At 46.0% G+C, this 20,544-nt stretch overlaps 1 protein-coding gene across 1 annotated transcript in view; it reads left to right on the plus strand.

The window, feature by feature from the left end:
• The first annotated feature begins 6,919 nt into the window (after positions 1-6,919).
• RPRD2 (regulation of nuclear pre-mRNA domain containing 2) overlaps positions 6,920-20,544 on the plus strand; it is a 62,515-nt gene continuing 48,890 nt past the window's right edge. Inside the window, 1 exon segment of the mRNA XM_053277367.1 lies at positions 6,920-7,274. Within this exon segment, the coding sequence (XP_053133342.1) occupies positions 7,010-7,274 (265 nt within the window). The 5' untranslated portion in view covers positions 6,920-7,009.

Below are 20,544 nucleotides of genomic sequence, written 5' to 3' on the forward strand. Positions count from 1 at the left end.
AAGTCAGGAACTGCAGATGGGTGATAATTGCCTATATTGCATAAAGAAACGGGGTCTCTAAGGTGTGGATAAAGAAACGGTCTCTTAAGATCCATCTGTGGATGCATTAACCCATCCGCGGATACATAATGAGGGTCTCCTGTATGACAAACTAGGTCTGGCAAAGAGTAAATTGATAAAGCAGGCAGACAAGCCTTCAGGAATGTGTAATGGGGCACACCCAATATTTCATCTGGTGAAGGCTTAATTTATTTTATCCGTAGTCTGCCTTTCAAAAGGAATGTTGCATAAGTTTCAAAGGGGGAATAACCCACACAACAAAATAACCAGGCAATGTTAAAATAGTGAAGTGCAATACAAATGCCATTTAAGCTGTGAGACTAGAATAACTCCCCCGCGCACAGATTCTACACAAACAAAACTTGTGCGGAATAAGCAAGTTTTAAAGGCCTGTTGAACAACAGAGATGGTGGATGCCTTGTGTGACACGTGTCAAATGTGCCATCCCAAAAACTTGTACTCCTTGCATTACCGTATGTCTGATCTACAGAGGGCAATGCACAGGAGGAATAAGGCAGCATGTGAAGGACAGCAGTGTCCATCAGTATGGTCTTTCCCTCCATTTTGTATTTAACCTGTCTGGCCAGAAGCTTAGGGTACTCTGCTAATCGTGCTTCCTCAGACTCTGTTCTTTGTTTCAAAAAGGGATATGTTGCCCAACTTCACAAGGTTGTAAGGGTAGTGTGAAAATGTTCATATATTAAACAAAGATGGACTTCCAGGTCAATTTAATGTTTAGGTTTGCATGGGGGAAGGTTAATCTCCAAGTGCTACCAAGTCACCATAATTTCATCCTGTTGCCAGAAGAGTGACATCAAGTGAGGGGCGGGGTGCGGGGGGGGGGGAGTATGTTTTCTGCCCCTATTTTTTGTTACAAGTTTTGCTACTTTTGAAAAGTGATATTCAGGCTATGTTCAGAGCTACTTATTTGAATTTTATTTTTTAATCACCTGCTTTGGGAAGATGCCCTTCATTTAAAGCTAAAATAACACACTACTTTTCTTTTCTGGGAGGAAGAATAGTATGTAGCAATAGGTTGTCAAATTTGATAGAAGTTATTCCCCGGTTTTCTCCCCAATATCAAGCCACTACAGCCTCCCGAGTTGCTTTCAATGTCCAGCTGAAGACTGGTGCTTAGTCCTGGAAACTCCAGAGCAAGCCTGAAAGGTTGCCAACCCTAACTCAAGTCATTAAGACATACAACCGTCAAAAGCTTTTTAAACAGAAGTTGGGAACTGTATTTCATAATCAGATGGTGCCTTGGTGAAAGGCTTAAGGTATCTGTTAGCTTATTCAACAATGAGATTAAAAGAACGTTTTATAAGCACAGATAGAAAGCTTGCCCTGGCCTGAGTGAGAGTTTGGTCAAGGGCAACTAACTATCCCATGGAATTCTGGGAGTGTGGCCAAAGTGGAGCGCAAGACCTTCTGGGTTCGCCTTCGCGAACGCAAGCGCAAAAGAGAACGACACACCGTAGGTTTGCGCTTGCGCAGTCGTGGATGGGCGGGGTACATTTTCATGTAGGACCTTTTCGCGCTTGTTCTCACTGCGCATGCTCAGGCTTTCCTCTGCCGCATGCGTTCTCCGTATTTTGTGCTGCGTGAGAAGACGGAGCGCGCTTCAAATAAAATGGCGATTGAGGGGGCGGGTTTATAAAGCTGCGAGCAGCCTTCAGAAAGCAAAGTCCCTCATGAGAGAATCGGGGGAGGAACTCCTAATAGTGTGGACGGGGTAGGGGGGAGTTGATGGTTAATCCTTTCGCCACAGAGAGAAGCGGGAAGCAAAAAAAAAAGGGGGGGAGGGGGAGGTCTACGTGCTTCCGTTTTGGGCCACCTTCTCTCCCCTTATTGGCTGCATTACACCCCTGCTGTCTTTTATTGGGCATTGCTTGATCGCCTGCAGCAGTCTCCCGATTGGTTGCTAAGGGAAGGCGCGCGCAGAAGCGTACCAATCACAACTCGGTGAGGGACTAAACTTTTGACCGCTTAGCCCAATTGGTCTATTCCGATGCGCCAGACGGAGCCGCGAATTCTTTCCTCCCCTCCCTGGTCACGTGGGAGGCGAGAATTGCTATTGCGACGGCTGTCTCTTTCCACGGAGGCAGGCACGGTTGCAAATTGCATGAAATTTCCATTGCAAGCTGCAGGGCGCTCTTTCCACGAGGGAGTGTGCCGGGAATTGCGCAATTTGCCAGGGCAGTCTTTTGCATCGTAAGATGGGGGCAGATCATGCATTGATTGATCCCCTCATATTACTATTTATACATACAGGTGAAACTCGAAAAATTAGAATATCGTGCAAAAGTTCATTAATTTCAGTAATGCAAATTAAAAGGTGAAACTGATATATGAGATAGACGCATTACATGCAAAGCGAGATAAGTCAAGCCTTAATTTGTTATAATTGTGATGATCATGGCATACAGCTCATGAAAACCCCAAATCCACAATCCCAGAAAATTAGAATATTACATGAAACCAAGAAGACAAGGATTGTAAATAGAACAACATCAGACCTCTGAAAAGTATAAGCATGCATATGTATTCAGTACTTGGTTTGGGCCCCTTTTGCAGCAATTACTGCCTCAATGCGGCGTGGCATGGATGCTATCAGCCTGTGGCACTGCTGAGGTGTTATGGAAGACTAGGAAGCTTCAATAGCGGCCTTCAGCTCTTCTGCATTGTTTGGTCTCATTTCTCTCATCCTTCTCTTGGCAATGCCCCATAGATTCTCTATGGGGTTCAGGTCAGGCGAGTTTGCTGGCCAATCAAGCACAGTAATCCCATGGTCATTGAACCAGTTTTGGTACTTCTGGCAGTGTGGGCAGGTGCCAAGTCCTGCTGGAAAATGAAGTCAGCGTCCCCATACAGCTCGTCTGCGGAAGGAAGCATGAAGTGCTCAAAAATCTCCTGATAGACGGCTGCGTTGACCCTGGACTTAATGAAGCACAGTGGACCAACACCAGCAGATGACATGGCTCCCCAAATCAACACAGACTGTGGAAACTTCACACTGGACTTCAAGCATCTTGCATTGTGTGCCTCTCCATTCTTCCTCCAGACTCTGGGTCCTTGGTTTCCAAATGAGATGCAAAAGTTGCTCTCATCAGAAAAGAGGACTTTGGACCACTGAGCAACAGACAAGTTCTTTTTTTCTTGAGCCCAGGTAAGACGCTTCTGACGTTGTTTGTTGTTCAGGAGCGGCTTGACAAGAGGAATACGACATTTGAAGCCCAGGTCCAGGATCCGTCTGTGTGTGGTGGCTCTTGATGCACTAACTCCAGCCTCAGTCCACTCCTTGTGAAAGTCCCCAACACTTTTGAATGGCCTTTTCCTGACAATCCTCTCCATGCTGCGGTCATCCCTGCTGCTTGTGCACCTTTTTCTTCCACACTTTCCCCTTCCACATAACTTTCTATTCATGTGCTTTGATACAGCACTTTGGGAACATCCAACTTCTTTTGCAATTACCTTTTGAGGCTTTCCCTCCTTATGGAGGGTGTCAATGATGGTTTTCTGCACAACTGTCAAGTCAGCAGTCTTTCCCATGATTGTGATTACTAATGAACCAGACTGAGAGACCATTTAAAGGCTCAGGAACCCTTTGTAGGTGTTATGGATTGATTAGCTGATTGGAGTGGGACACCTGGAGCCTACTGTTGAACCTTTTCACAATATTCTAATTTTCTGGGATTGTGGATTTGGGGTTCTCATGAGCTGTACGCCATGATCATCACAATTATAACAAATTTAGGCTTGACTTATCTCGCTTTGCATGTAATGCGTCTATCTCATATATCAGTTTCACCTTTTAATTTGCGTTACTGAAATTAATGAACTTTTGCACGATATTCTAATTTTTCGAGTTTCACCTGTATAAGAGTGGCATGCAGAAACGCCTGAAACACTAAAAGCGAGAAACCCAAGATAAATCCGTTTGGGAGCAGATCAGAGAAAGGTGCACCGCCCTGGTGCCAGTGCGAGGGAGCGACTCGCTTGTGGCGGCCGCCTGTAGCTTCTTACGTGCAGGGTGCACACTGCAAAAGGAGGGTCACTGAAAGAGGAATGGAGAGCAAAGAGAGTATCTTCATGTTTGCGTGCAGGAAGTTCCAAGTTCCCTCCAGGGCATTTCCAAGACAGGGCTGAGAGAGGCACCTAGGAAGCTGCCTTCCACGGAGTCAAGCCACTGGTCTATGTGTCCCAGTATTGCCTACACAGGCTGGCAGCAGCTTCCCCAAGGTTGCAGGCAGGAGTCTCTCTCAGCCCTATTTGGAGTTGGCAACGTACTGTATACTTTGGTAGTTTGTTGGTTCAATAAAAAAATCTTGTCCTAATTAAAAAAATAATAATCTTGTCCTATTTGGAGATGCCAGGGAGGGAACTTCGAACCTTCTAAAGGTAAGCTCTTCCCAGAGCGGCCCCATCACTTAAGGGGAATCTGAGCTTTCACACATGTAGTCTTCCATCCAAATGCAAACCGGGGTGGGTCCTGCTTAGCAAAGGAGACAATCCATGTTTGCTACCACAAGACCAGCTCCCCTCCCCTCCTGCCTGCAACCCTGGAGAAGCCGCTGTCAGTTTGGGTAAACAATCCTTCTGAGTTAGATGGACCAAGGGTCTGACTTGGTAGAAGGCAGCTTCCTGTGTTTCTATGCAAGCGCCTCTTGTCGGGCTAATGCAGTGGAGTAGGAGGACAAGCGAAACGACAGTGCCCTCGAGAGGCGCGCGTGACTGACACTGGATCTGCATCGTAGGTTGCACTGCCGGAGAAGGCTTCTCCGGGCAAGTTTTGCCCCGCGCTGAGTCCCACACAAGGGCAGTCCCAGCAATTGGGTCATGCAATGTGTGGGGGGCCACCCAATGTTGGGGCACGGGGAAGCCTGAGTCGCCCTTCGGTTGTCGCACTGCAATTAGGAAGCTCCCGTTTGCAAGGAGAGGAGCCCCAAGATCGCCAGTTTTTGGATGACACTGCACGTTTAGGAGGAGAGCGCATCGCATGCACTCTGGGCTGGGGTGGAATGGAGCGGGGGAAGGGTGCATTTTATTTTCTAACAAAGCAGCTGCATAAAAAAAGCTCTGCATTGCAAAGTAACCCTCTTTCAAACGCAATAAAAATACAAAAGATCCAGGGATATCAGAACAATTGCATCACCCTTGGTCACTCCAGCTGAGTATGTAAGGCGGGGCGACTGGGCCGGGGGAAGAAAATATTTCGGTTTCTCCCTTTCTTATACTGTATATCCCTTTGTGAGAATAAATACGTAGCAAGGTGTTATGAACGTTGTACGTTTGGGACGGGAGGCCAAACAAACCATTTCTAGTTGCAAGAATAGAAGATTGCAGCCCAAACTTTGGCAATAGCTCTGTTTGGAGAGGAAGAAATATGTTCCTTTATTCATATCATTCAGGGGCGTAACTACCATTAGGCAAGGGGAGGCAGTCACTTGGAGCCCCACTGCCTCGAGGGACCCCCCAAAGGCACATCACATGACTCCCCACCCGCCCATGCTGCACCCCCTATGAATTATGTTGAGTCTCTTGGAGATCGGCAGGAGCAGAGAGTAAAAAAAACTAGATTCAATGTGTACTAAGATTTTCACCATATTCATAATGGGGATGTGAGTATGAGTGCACTATATATTGTGAAGTGTGTTTGTGTGTGTATATCAGCGAGGGGCCCATTTAAAAATCTTGTCTCTGGGCCCCCTCCAACCTTGCTACGCCCCTCATTTATTATATTATATAAAAACATACGGAATGGCATATAGTAATAGCTTTAACATTCCCGCTCTACTTATAAATCATCATGTAAGGGATCATTGTATTGATATATGTTTGACATTGCCTTTATAGGTATAAACAGTGATGTAAGGAATCCTATTGATTTAACATTCCCCTTCTATTTATAAATTATAATGTTTCCCTTATATTATAAAATTGTTTCAAGAAATCATCATATTGATTTAACATCTCCCTTAGATTTATAAATAATAATGAAAAATTGGGTGATGCTTGTTTTAACATTTCCCTTGGAAATGCTTGACTAACAAGCAGAAGGTTGCCGCTTCAAATCTCCGCTACTATAGCGGGCGGCAGCGATCTAGGAAGATGCTGAAAGGCATCATCTCACACTGCGCGGGAGGAGGCAATGGTGAACCCCTCCTGTATTCTACCAAAGACAACCACAGGGCTCTGTGGGAGCCAGGAGTCGACACTGACTCGACAGCACCCAAGGCATAGAAGATGCCTAGATGCCTTCTTTATATACCACATTAAGAACATAGGGACTTAGGAAGCTTCCTTCTACTGAGTCAAACCCTTGGCCCATCTATTGCCTACACAGACTGGCAGCGGCTTCTCCAAGGCTGCAGGCAGGAATCTCTCTCGGCGCTATCTTGGAGAGGCTGCCCGGGAGGGAACTCGGAACCTTCTGCATACAGATGCTGCTCTTCCTAGTGCAGCCCCATCCCCTGAGGGGCATATGAAGAGTGCAGCAGCCTCCCATTCAAATGCATACCAAGGTGGAGCTGGCATTCAACTGTGTTTAATGAACACACGTTATATCCTTCCTTCACATCTCATTATCACCCTAACCCTAAGACACCTTTTCCGAGTCTTCAGCGCACACCCATGAAGCGCACCCGCTCCTCCGCCTTTACACACAACCGGGGCCGAAGAAGTAGCAGCAGCAAATGCGCAGAATCCGCCCTGGCGCTCTGTGTGCGTGTGTGTGTGTGTCTGTCTGCGCCGGCGCGGGGCGTCCGCTTCAGTCTGTGCGGCTGCGCAGTGGCGGCGGCGGCGCGCGAAGGAGCCGAAACGAGGGCGGGCGGGCGGGCGAGCATAGTCTGCGCGCGCGCGCGCGAGCGCCCTCCTCCTCCTCCTCCTCCCCCTGCCTCGCGCTCCCCCCTCCCCTCCGCGGCGTTGCTTGTGCGACCGAAGGGGAGGGAAGATGGCGGCCGGCGGCGGCGGCAAGGCCTCCTCGTCCTCCTCCTCGTCGTCCTCCTCCTCCTCGTCGTCTTCCACGGCGGCGGCGGCGGCGGCCGGGGCCGCTCCGGCGTCCTCGTCCGGGGCGCAGCTGGAGGCGTCGCTGGACAGGAAGCTGCAGGCGGTGAGCAACACCATGGAGTCCATCCAGGGCCTCTCGTCGTGGTGCCTGGAGAACAAGCGGCACCACAGCACCATCGTCCGCCACTGGATCAAGTGGATGCGCAGATGTGAGTCGGCGGGGCGGAGGGCGGGCGGGTGGGTGGGGAGGCGGCGGTGGCGGCAGGAGCCCTGCGTGGCCGCCTCCTCCTCCTCCTCCTCCTTTTCCTCCCCATGACCATGAGTGGGGCCAGCATTGATGGTGGGGGGGGGGGCGGCTGCTGCTCCCGCTGCTGGCGGCCCCCTTGTGGTAGTGGTGGTTGCTGTTTGGGGGGCGCGCAAGGGTCAGGGTCGCTCCCAAACCTTAGGAGCAGGACTGGCAGCCCCCCTCCCCTGGCTATGGGTGCCATGCTTGCTGTGGGTGGTAGTGCTGCTGGCTTCCGTGGTGGTGGTGTGGGGGGCGGGCGAGGCCCCCTGCAAGCTTGAGCGGTAGAAGTGGCCTTCTGGATTGGGGCCAGGGTGACGATCAGGAGTTGGTCGTGTGGGGTGGGGGTGGGGGAGTATACTGGGATGGGGATGGGGGGGTGGCGAGTGAGTGACCCCAAAGGAGGAGTGGCCTTATGGCTTGGCACTGGTCTGAAGATGAGGCATTGGTGGTCTTGCCCGTTATTTGCAGCTAGCCTTAGCAATATTTGGAGTGTTTGTTATTGGGCTTGGGGGGTGTGTGTGAGCGAGTGACCCAGAAGGCAGCCGCCTGCAAGCTTTGGAAATAGTAATGGTATTATGGATTGGCATTGGTACCAATATGTTGTGTTATTACCCAGACCAGTGGTACACTACATAGCCCCGTACTAACTAAGCAAAGCGGCACCTTTTAAAAGTGGTGATTCTTTTTATTGAGCAGGGAAAGAGCAACTGGCCCTATCCATCCCCAGCACAGCATCCCCCCAGTGGAGGAGGATGAGAGGAGCCCTCTTATGTTTCTTTTTTAAGACTTTGAACCCTTTGGGGACAGGGAGCCTTTATTTATTCATTTGTATGTATGTATGTAGACTGTTTGGGGAGCTTTTGTTGAAAAGCAGTATATATAAATATTTGTTGTATTCATATAAACTGCTAATGCTAGCAAAGAGTAAAGACCACCGAGATGCCTCTGCAAGGGAACAACCGCAAGAGACCAGGCCTGTCCTGTGGGCTTCCAAGATGCATCTGGTGGGCCACTTTGGGAAACAGGTTGCTGGACTAGATGGGCCTGGGGCCTGACACAGTGGGGCTGTTCTTAATTTATATATCATCATGGCTGGACATCACTGTAATGATCAAGATTGATTGGTCTTATCATTATTCATGTTAGTCTTATTATCATTGTTATTGCTAGCAGTAGCAGTGTTTGTGGGATTATTGATTCTGGTGTGACTGTTGGGGACAAGCGAGTGACTCAAAAGGTGGGTGAGGTCATCTGCAAGCTTTAGGCATAGTAGTGGCATCATGGATTGGCACTGGTCTTATTAATCTTCGTGTTGGTCTTATTATCATTACTTAGTGTTAGCATTAGCAGTGTGATATTTATTATTGGTACTGGTATTGGGAGCGAGTGAGTGATCCGGAAAGTGGGTGGGTCAACTGCAAACTTTAGGCATAATAGTGACGATATAGATTATTTTCATCTGTTTTATTATTGGCATTGATCTTATTATATTAATATTGGCATTGGTTATATTGGTGATATGTATTATTGATCCTGGTGGTGTTGGAGTATGAGTGAGCGACTCAAGGGTGTGCAGGGTTGCCTCCCTAAACCGTAGGAGTGAAAGTGGCATTATTGGTGTCAGTGTTGATATTGGTGATAGGAATATTTGGAGTATTGCCATTTGTTATCGGTGTTGGCATTAGTAGTAACTTGGAATTTGTTGTGTTGGTGAAATGTGGTGGCATTTCATAGTAGTGTTTATATTATTTGTATTAGTAGTGTTAGGATGTTCTATAAGCATGTACTTGATACACATATAGGGTTCAAAGAGAGGCTTCTGTTTTGTGCAAGTAGTGTTGATGATCCTCCTGTCAGGTGGGTCTAACACCGGGGGCTGTGGCCGTGACAAGGTGATTATTTGTTATTGGCAGTAACATATTTCAGACATTTGGTCATAATTCAGAACTCCAAGGCATTATTATTGCATGTGTGATCCTCCTGTACAGCGGGCTGAAAATGGGAAGAAGGGTTTGCTAAGAGCACAGATCACTTCCAGGAAAAACTCTGAGCGCTGATGGATATAGCATGTTCCATAGTGGTCCAAGGTGTTGTATATTTCCATCAGTGAAAAAAGTCGTGGTGAGTAATGTACCAACATAGCTTGATGAGTAAAATATTTTGTTTGGCTGATAAACAGCCAACATTTCTTCACCCCTGCTGATTGTGGTGTTGATCCTTGCCACAGTCCGGTAAGATGGCCCAGAGCATGATTTGTTCCCCATTGCCCACTTGGTCTATGTCTTTGTGCTACAAGCATTAGGTGTACTGGAAATTGGCAGAAGGGCTTACAAGAGGGCAAGTTGCTTCTGTAGGCAACCCCTTCGTGTTCATAGTTTCAGTTGTGTGCTTTTCTCTAGATTTTTGTAGCAGGACTGAACAGTGAGGGGTTGGGACAGTGCAGTGGCAGAGATGCCTAGCCTGTGTAAGCATGCATTCTGCACCACAATATGCTTCTGTCTCCTGTGTTTATCTCTGATCTTTGCACTGCCCTGTAAAAGGTAAAGGGTGCCGTCAAGTCAGCGTCGACTCCTCTTGACCACAGAACCCAGTGGTTGTCTTGGTAGAATATACAGGAGTGGTTCACCATTGCCTCCTCCCTCACAGTATAACATGATGCCTTTCAGCATATTCCTCTATCGCTGCTGCCCGATATAGGCGTTTCCCATAGTCTGCAGTGTTCTCTCTAATTTTTTTCATCTGATTTTTTTCCATGATGAGTTTTGTTCTGGGCGGCAGTATCAAGGCAGGGTGTGCACACCTGCATTTAGAGTGGGGCCTTCCTGATTCAACCTGAGCGGGATCTAAAATTTACTGAGCTGACATCAAAAAACTTGTGAGCACATGCATGTGCACACACCTTAGAGAGAACACCGATAGTCTGGGAAACATCCCAACGGGGATTCGAACTGGCAACCTCTGGCTTGCTAGTCAAGTCATTTTCTGCTGCACCATTAGGTGGCTCCTTGCACTGCCCTGTAAAGGTAAAGTGTGCCATCGAGTTGGTATCGACTACTGGTGACCACAGAGCCCTGTGGTTGTCTTTGGTAGAATACAGGAAGGGTTAGCCATTTCTATCTCCCGCGCAGTATAAAATGATGCCTTTCAGCATCTTCCTACATTACTGCTGTCCGATATAGGTGTTTCCCATAGTCTGGCAAATATACCAGCAAGGATTCGAACTGGCAACCTCTGGCTTGCTAGTCAAGCCATTTCCCTGCTGCACCATTAGGTGACCTGTAAGGTGAGACAAAACTGGGGGGGAGAGGGTTGCTAAGAAGATAAGTTCCCATGGTGGGCTGTGGAGCACATTTCAAAGTACTTGGAGACACCTGAGTACACAACACCCACAGATGTTGGACTACAACTTCCATCATCCCTGACCATTGGCTACTGCAGTTGGGAATTATGGGAGTTGTAGTCTAAAAACAGCTGTAGGGCCAAGATGTGCAGCCTTGCACTAGAGCCTTCCCTTTCTTTTTGTTTATCTTTGTGATTCTTGCAAACTCATAGAAACATAGGAAGTTGCTTTTCACCTAATCAGACCCTTGGTTTATCTAGCTCAATATTGTCCATACAGACTGGCAGCAACTTCTCCAAGATTTCATACAGGAGTCTCTCTCAGCCCTACCTGGAGATGCCAGGGAATGAACCTGGGACCTTCTGCAGGCAAAGCAGATACTCTTCCACTGAGCTCTGGCCCCATTCCCTAAGGGGAATATCTTAACAGTACTCACACACAGTCTCCCATCCAAATGCAAACCAGGGCAGACCCTGCTTAGCAAAAGGGACAATTCATGCTTACTACCACAAAACCAGCCCTCCTCCCCAATTCCTGTAAGGTGGGCTGATCCTTCAAAGAGGGGGTTGCTGATTCTAATTTTGAACGTAGAACATTTCCACATCTTTGTTGTACTCGCATCCCATCCTTCTGTTTCTGTGATCTTTAGTACTTGCCCTGTGAAATAGGCTGAATATTTGTAATGATGGGGAGGCCATGGAGATGAACGGCAATTTGCGGTGCTGGGGGTGAGCAGTTTATTTCTAGTAATATTCAGAGCTGCAGCCTTGTGTGTGCTTTGCTTGGGAGTGAGATGAGTTGAACTTTCTGGGGCTTCCTTTTGAGCAGTCTTGCATTTTAGTCATACACTGCATTTTGAGGCTTCTGATAACGTTGTTTAGTGATCCTTGTAAGAGTTCTGTGAGGAGAGCCAAAGATTGGGTTGCAGATGTGCAGTGCAGGGCTTGACAACTCCCAGGTGTCAGGGAGCTGTGGCGCCTAGAAATTTAACCCTGGCACCAACTATGATGTTCAGAGACAGATTTGATGGTTAAAATCTTTTTGTCCCAAGCAGCCCTGTTCTAAGTACGTTACTTGTGGATAAGGAGAAGCCCGCTTAAAGTTTGGAGGCTGGTGCTTAGATCTGAAGAAAATTTGACAAGGCCTTATGTAGTGTCGTTCAGGAATTCGAAGCAAGTTGTCTAGGGTCCTTGGTGAGAGTTATGACAGTCCTGTAGGCAGACCATAAACTCGAGGGAAGAGTACAATAGAAGCAGTCAGCCCATCTGATTTATAAGCATGCATTTCAAATGTGTAGAAGCTGTTCACATCCTCACCACAACCCAGAGAGGTAGGCAAGTTTTGCTACCCTGATACTGCAGATGTGGGGTCGAGACTGAGAGAATCACAGTTTGCCTAAGGCCACCTGGCAACTTCCATGGGTGGAGGTTTGAATTGGGAATCAGAAAGATTGTCATAAAGCTTGTTGAGATAATGTAATACTTGGGGTCAGTAACACAGTAGAAGAACTAGGTCGTATTATCTGTGCTGGGTAGACTAAGTTGAGAGAGCTGGGCAGAAAAGAGCACCCAGTGAGCTTTATCTCTGAGCAGGGACCCTTGCGTCCACATCTGCTACCCCTCAAACCTGAGCAGGGGCTGCGACTTAACATTGCCTAGGCAGGCAGCTTGCTATCATATTCCATGAAAACAGGGTTCATAGCACCAGTACAAGAATACTTAGAATGGAGACCCATCCAGTGTGCAGGCTTTTGAGTTTGGCAGAACTCTTCCTTAGGTTGAGTGTTCAAGGCGTTTTTTTAAGGGTAAAGTGAGTGGGTGTTTCTGAGTGAAGGCAGCCCTTGTCAGCGGATGTTTTTTTAATAATAATAATAATAATAATAATAATAATAATAATAATAATAATAAAAGGCTGTGGCAGAAGAAGACCAAAATAATCCCAGTGGTAATTGGCGCCCTGGGTGCAGTTCCAAAAGACCTTGAAGAGCACCTCAACACCATCGGGGCCACAGAAATCACCATCAGCCAATTACAAAAAGCAACTTTACTGGGAACAGCCTATATTCTGCGACGATATCTATAACAATTGACAATAAAATTCTGGCATCCCAGGTCCTTGGGAAGGACTCGATGTCTGGATAAAACAAACCAGTCAATAACACCTGTCTGACTGTGTAAACAAGAAATAATAATAATAATAATAATAATAATAATAATAATAATAATAAATTATTATTCAGTTTCTATACTGCCCTTAGGAGATAATGCACAAAGCTGTTACTGGTAGCCAGAAACTTTGTTTGTACTCCTCATGACCTTGGAGAGCGAGTTGCTTTTATTTCCATTTTACATGTCAGAGGACTGAGACTGAAAGAGCAGTGTGCCCACATTTACACAGTGTATCTGGAGGATGTGGAATTGGTGACCAAGTATTAGAAAGGCTGTTTCCCTGGCCTTGGATTAGTTTATCTGCTTGTCTCTCTCCCACCCCCAACTCTCCTTTGGTGCCTCCTTCTTCAGTTTTTTCTCCTTTATCTGCAGATTAGATTTACTTTGTAGTATTGCTTCTTCATCGGTCCTCAGAATGAGATAGAATAAATGTGGGTTAATTAACAAAAACATTATTCGATTCTAGTTGGGGGGGGAAATACTCTGATGGTGCCTTTATCTTTATGGTGCCGGGAGTATCTGTAGAAAGAGGGATGCTGGACAACATTATAAATTACGTTTTCAGACTAAACCTGTGTAGTTTGAAAGTTTGCAGTGTGTGTATGTATTTTTTTAACAAATGGAATTGTCCTGTCAGTTTCAAACTAACAATTGTCCTGTAACAAACCAAATGAATTGTAACTCTCTAAGCTGCATAGCGAAGTCCAAAGATGGAAGGCTACAGAGACTGTACAGGGTGACAGGTGGCTAAAATGTATCCCTTCCAGTTTCTGCAGGAAGATGCTGGCAGATTTCCAGGGATGATGATTTGCAAATCAATTTAGGCAAGTTACTAGGACATAGAAAAGGTATACTAGCAGACTTGCCTATGGCTATATTGGTCATTAAAGGTAAAGTTGTGCAGTCCTGGTGACCACAGAGCCCTGTGGTTGTCTTGGGTAGAATGCAGGAGGGGTTTCCTATTGCCTCCTCCTGTACAGTATGACATGATGCCTTTCAGCATCTTTCTACATCGCTGCTGCCCGATATAGGTGTTTCCCATTAGTCACTTTAAAAATCCACTTGTGTGCCTGGAAATGGTTGAGGCTCGCCTCAGCCCACCAGATGTGGCAGTTCACAAACCGTGATGAACACTTTAGTGTTTAGTGTCCTTATCCTTAGTGATAAGGAGTCGAGGTTCCCTCTCCCATGGCTACTTAGGTGAACCCCTTCTTCAATATCTTGGCATAGATCCTGTTCCCAAAACACACCTTGTGGCCGCCTTGATTTTTCGATCCCTTTGAGTGATCCCCTTCACCTTGCTTACCAAACGCTTTTAATTCAGTCTGGGATCTTTGAAACGTTTGGCATTCCAAAGCAGATCTTATAACCTTGCTTGCACATCGCTTTTCGATCCCGAATTGTCAGTTTGATCAGTCTTGCGGATGTCTTTGAGTCTGCATAATAAACGGAGTCTGCAGTATGGACATTGTGACTGAAAACAGAAACTCAGTTTTGTGTCTTGCTTATGCAGCTAAGCTGGGACACTTTCCTATGGGGCAAAAGGTTGCCTCGGCTATAAGGGCTTTGAGGGTCCTTGCACATATTATGAGCAAAATATCCTAGTGCAACCCGTCCTGTGTTTTAACACAGCAGAGGCAGCTGGGCTTGGTTCAGTCACCAGAGCTGAAATAAAACAGTAGAGGGATGCCTCTTCCCTTCAAACAGCTTCTGTTGGTTTTAGGGAAATGCAAACTTCATTTAACGGTTTGGGAGTGTTTTGTCAGCTATGTGTTTTGTGTAGCTGGTGGTGTCAGATGTCAACAGTTAATGGTCACACTGTCTCTTTGGATTGAACAGCTTGTGTATCTTCCATATATTCCATATATAGAACCATATATTCCATATATAGCATGGTTAGAGTGTCGGACTAAGACCAGGGAGCACTGTTCCTTCTAAGGCATGCACATGTACGTGCATGCGCTCACAAGTTTTTTGATGTCTGCTCAGTTAGTTTTAGATCCTGCTCAGGTTGAATCAGGAAGGCCCAACTTTGAATATACTTGTGCAGGCACACTGTCTTGATACTGCCGCGCAGAACAAAACTCATTCCGCACAGAGATGAGAAAAATTAGAGGGACCACTGCCAGGGAGATACGAGTTCAAATCACTATTCGGCCATTACATGGACAGTGGGGTAAGGTAAAGTGTGCCGTCTATTCAATTTCGTCTCCTGGCGCCCACAAAGTCCTGTGGTTTTCTTTGGTAGAAAACAGGAGGGGTTTACCATGGCCTCCTCCCGCTCAGTGTGAGATGATGCTTTTCAGCATCTTCCTATATCGCTGCTGCCTGATATACACGTTTCCCATAGTCTGGGAAACATAGCAGTGGGGATTCAAACTGTGGCAACCTTCTGCTTGTTAGTCAATTATTTCCCCACTGCACCATTTATGGTGATGTGGTAGCAAGCATGAATTGTCCCCTTTGCTAAGCAGGGTCTGCCCTGGTTTGCATTTGGATGGGAGACTACATGTGTCAACCCTGTAAGATCTTCCCCTCAGGGGATGGGGCCGCTCTGGGAAGAGCACCTGCCTGCTTGCATGCAGAAGGTTCCAAGTTCCCTCCCTGGCAGCATCTCCAGATAGGGCTGAGAGAGACTCCTGCCTGCAACCTTGGAGAAGCTGCTGCCAGTCTGTGAAGGCAATACTGAGCCAGATGGACCAATGTTCTGACTCAGTATATGGCAGCTTCCTATGTTCCACTCACTGGGTGACTCTGGGTTTGTCCCACCTTGCTCAGCTTAACTCACCTGACAGTTGTGAGGATAAACATAAATGTGTGCACTGCTCTTGACTCCTGAGAGGAAGAGTAGGATATAAATGTGAAAACACATTTCTTCTGATCTTAATTTCCACTTGACTCCTCGATGATGCAGAATTTGAATGTGAATTCTCAGAATTTTGGAGGTGTACCAACCAGCATCCATGCTTTTTGTGATGTCTTGATTCTTGCTCTCGTTCGAAAGCTGGAGAGTGTGGTGGTCTGTTTTACTGGGTCTTTCTGTGTGAGAGACTCATTCTGTCTCTCTAGGGTATGTTTGCAGTATTAAATTCCATGTTCTTAGCAGTTGTAGTGGACACAAAAAACATGTTTCTAATGAGCTTGTGGAGAAATGAACTTTGCTTATCAAAAAACTTGAATGCACCATCAAACAGTTGCTCTGTTCAAATTGGTGCTATTTCTTTGCAATGTTTCTGGGGACTGCTTATTCAGTGAAAAGGTGTCTGGTGCAGGGTGGATTTGATTTAAATCAAACTGATTTAAATCACGATTTAAATCACGATTTAAATCACTAGCAGGGTGGATAAAAATCAATGATTTTTTAAAAAAAAAATCAAAAAAATTGGATTTTTTTTATTTAAATCGGATTTTTTTGATTTTTTTTAAAAAAATCATTGATTTTTATCCACCCTGCTAGTGATTTAAATCGTGATTTAAATCAGTTTGATTTAAATCAAATCCACCCTGGTCTGGTGCATGTAAAATATGAAATATGCTGAACGGTCTTGGGGAGGAGAGCTGGTCTTGCGGTAGCAAGCATGAATTGTCCCCTTTGCTAAGCAGGGTCTGTCCTGGTTTGCCTTTGGATGGGTGACTGCATGTGAGCGTTCTAAGGTATTTCTCCTAGGGGATGGGACCAGAGCTCATCTGAATGCATGCAGAAGGTCCCAGGTTCAAACCCTGGCAGCCTCCAGGTATGGCTGGGAAAGACTCTTGCCCTCTTTATTGAGCTGCTTGCCAGTCAGGGTAGACAATACTGAGCTAGATGAACCAATGGTCTGGCTTGGTATATGGCAGCTTCCTATGTCCCTATGGCTTTGTGTAACCTGTTGTCTGTGGTGGTTGCCTGCAGATTAAGATGTGAGCATCCATACTTGCCACTATCTGCTGAAGAGGAAAGGCTCTATGAGCATATATGCCTTACTGCTGCTGTTAAACATGTCTTGTTAGAGTGCCTGCTCCTTTAAACGCTTTCTGCAATTATGTGCCTTGGTTCCTGGGTGAAGGCATGGTTATGTGCTTCCTTCACATTGTTAAAAATAATTGGCTGTCTGTACTCTCTGTAGGAGCTTGAGAATTAACAGACCAGTTGCTGACATAAGAGTTGTATTCCTTAATTACTTGAATGGAAACCACGGAACGACAGCTAGAAAATTACCCAGTGTATGCACGGTACAAGGCATCCTAGATAGTGCAGTGCTGAAAAATATCTACACTTTGCTTTTCATTCCTGATCTGCAAGTGGACAGCAGGCACTATAAGAGGCATGCACCTTTTCTGAGTTTAAGAAGTGTAATGAGTATAATTTTGAATGTGGACTAGAGAGTAGTCGTGTTAATTTTGTTCGGGGCAGCGGGAATTGTTAAGATTTTAAAATTGCTTTTGAGCCATGCTCTGAGACAAGGCAATTTTTAAGGATTAGGCTGTTAACATGGTGTTTGCTTACCTTCAAAGTCTGGGTTTTTTTCCTATTCATAGAGTGACATTGGTGGATTTTGAGGGCCTTTAGTAAGTTGGAGGGAAAATGGAGAGGGCTGTCTAGCTGCTGTTGTTTTTTCACTGGACGAAATTTGTGGTCACATTTGGCATATGTAGCCCTCTGCTAAGCAGAATAGTTAGAAAGGAAAAGTAACAACTGCTAAAACAAGATCCAAGGAAAACAGCACAGCTAGTTGTGAGCACCTGGAGTGAGGCTTGTGATTCTTCACAATAAGTCCCTTACTCTCCCTCCCAATGCCGCATGGCAGGCTGCTTTGAAACTAAAGACATTTGCCATATGGATCTGCCAGGCCAAAAGTAGAGATAAGACAAGAATAATACTGTTGTCTGAATTTCTGGTATTAAATTGGAAGCAGTCCTTGACCAGATAGCTGTGCTGCTCTGTCTTTTTCATTTTTCATTTTATTTTTTACATCTATAACCTGCTCTTCCTCTGAGGAGCCCAGAGCAGTACCTCGTCATGTGTATCCTCACAACAGCCCTATAAAGTAGAGAGAAGTGACTAGCCCAGAGTCACCCAGTGAGTGTCACGGCTGAATGGGGATTTGAGCTCAGGTCTCCTCGGTCCTAACCACCACACTACACTGACTCTCTGGCCTTGCCCTCTCAATGGTGAAAGCCCCTATATGCCATGCATTGACAGCAAGCATGGCAGACAGTCATTCTAGTATTAAATTGTACTAATCAATCTGCAGCTCCCTGGTCGAAAGAGAAGGTTTCAAGTTCCCTCTCTGGCAGCATCTCCAAGATAGGGCTGAGAGAGAGTCCTGCCTGCAACCTTGGAGAAGCTGCTGCCAGTCTGTTTAGACAATACTGAGCAAGATGGACCAAGGGTTTGACTCAGTATATGGCAGCTTCCTATATTCCTAAGTTGGAGATTTTGTTGGGACTTTGAATCCTCAGTGGGAATGCCTAAAGCAGCTCTAATTCCAGCCAGATGGAGCAAGGTTGGTCAGCAATGCACACTAATTCTGGTCACTTATTATTTATTTAACACATTTGTATACCGCCCAAAACTTGCATATCTGGGCATAATAGTAGTGTCTTAATAGTGTCGCTGATGGATTTTATTGGTTAGACGTTGCTTCCTTCAGGGACAGCGAGAGACCTTTTGGAAATAGCATTGCAAGGATTTACCTAGCATTGTATCTCTTATATTTGCTTGCTTGCTCAATTTTCAGTGAGCATTAATGTCTGGAAGAGATTTAAGTGGCCCATTAAGACGAGAGGCTACTTCCAGCCAGGGCGAACCTCCCAGCCAGTGTGGCACTCCTCTTAAGTGGGGGTAGGAGGACATCTTGCTACTTTGCCAGCTGCCCAGTCAGTTGCCTGAGGTGACCCCCCTCCCCATGCCTCATGGAAGGTATGCCCCTCTTCTGCAGCATGTACTTTGCAGGGTGTGGTGTAGCCAGCAAGGGTCTGAGATTTCAGCTGGCCGGAAGGAGTAGTATTGGGTGACTTCAAGCTTGGTTTGGGGAGGGGACCAGAATGGATTGCTCTTCCCAGATTACTGCTGACTGAGTTAGAAAGAGAATCCCCCCCCCCCCAAAAAAAATATAACGCTATTGGAGGGCTGGAAAACTTTGGGAGCAAATGTATGCAATACTTCTCAACTCTCAGTTGCATTATGTTGAGGGAGTGGGCACCATTAAACTCGGGGACTTACTCCTGAGGAAACAGGCAAAGGCTTGGGCTGTAGGAACATGAAATGTCTAATGTATCACTTAGCAGATAAATACCTCAAGCCGTGCTGTCTTGTGAAATGGGAGCGTATCTTTTTTATTCAGACCATTACTACAAATATACACCGTGTAAGAGAGAGAGCTGCACACTACGGCTGCACTCTAAGGTGCTTAACAACATATTGGGTTGGGAAATGGGGATAACATGAGCTGAGGCTTGAAACCTGTGTAAATGCAAGGAAGGTTTTACATCTGGGCTGATGAAGAGTAAGCTGGATTGAAAGAACTGGGCAGCTTGTTCCACTTGCTCAAAGGCTTGTGTTCCCTGAGTAGCAGCCTCCCCACCCTTGCCACATTGGGAAGGAGATTTGGTCTTCTGGTAGTGAGCATGAATTGTCCTCTTGGTTTGCATTTGGGTGCGTGATTGCCTGAGAGCGCTGTCTGCTGGAAGGTAGTCTCCATAGGGCAGTGGCTCCCAAACCCAAACCCTGGTATTCCAGGTGTTGCTGAACTGCACCCCCAGATTGTAGCTGGGGATGATGGTAATTCGGCAACATCTGGCGCACCAGAGGTTGAGAACCCCTGCCTTAGGGCACTGGGCCCTAGCTCAGTGGAAGAGAAAGTCCCAGGTTCACTCCCTGGCAGCATCCCCAGGTAGAGGTGGGGGAGACACCTGCCTGCACCCTTGGGGAGCTGCTGCCAGTCAGTGCAGGATAATGCTGAGCTAGAGGATCCATGGTCTGACTTGGTAGAAGACGACTTTCTATGCTTCCCCTGCTAACTGGGCAAAGAGGCACCTTGTACTGTGGTGATTCTCTTTATTTAGCAGGCGGAGAGTAACTGGCCCTATCCACCCCCAGCACAGCATCCCTCCAGTGACGGTTGCTGGTGTCTATCTTATGTTTCTTTTTAGATTGTGAGCCCTTTGGGGACAGGGATCCACCTTATTTATTTATAATTTCTCTGTGTAAACTGCCTTGAGCCATTTTTGGAAGGGTGGTATAGAAATTGAATTAATAATAATAAGAAGAAGAAGAAGTTGAAGTTGTTGAAGTTGAAGTTCCTACAGCAATTTTCTTGGGAAATGGAGGGGACTTTAAAAAACAGTGTTTAGTTTTAAAAGTGTGGGATTGTAGTTATTACATTCAGGGTGGATTTGATTTAAATCAAACTGATTTAAATCACGATTTAAATCACGATTTAAATCACTAGCAGGGTGGATAAAAATCAATGATTTTTTTTTAAAAAATAAAAAAAATCTGATTTAAATAAAAAATCTGATTTTTTTATTTTTTTAAAAAAATCATTGATTTTAATCCACCCTGCTAGTGATTTAAATCGTGATTTAAATCAGTTTGATTTAAATCAAATCCACCCTGATTTATATCCTGCCCTTCCTTCAGAGCAGAGTTGATGTTTATCCTCACAACCCTGTGAGTTAGCTTAGGCTGAGATATACATGAT

Source organism: Hemicordylus capensis, chromosome 14 (assembly GCF_027244095.1).
Source record: "Hemicordylus capensis ecotype Gifberg chromosome 14, rHemCap1.1.pri, whole genome shotgun sequence".
In the NCBI taxonomy this organism is placed as follows: domain Eukaryota; kingdom Metazoa; phylum Chordata; class Lepidosauria; order Squamata; family Cordylidae; genus Hemicordylus; species Hemicordylus capensis.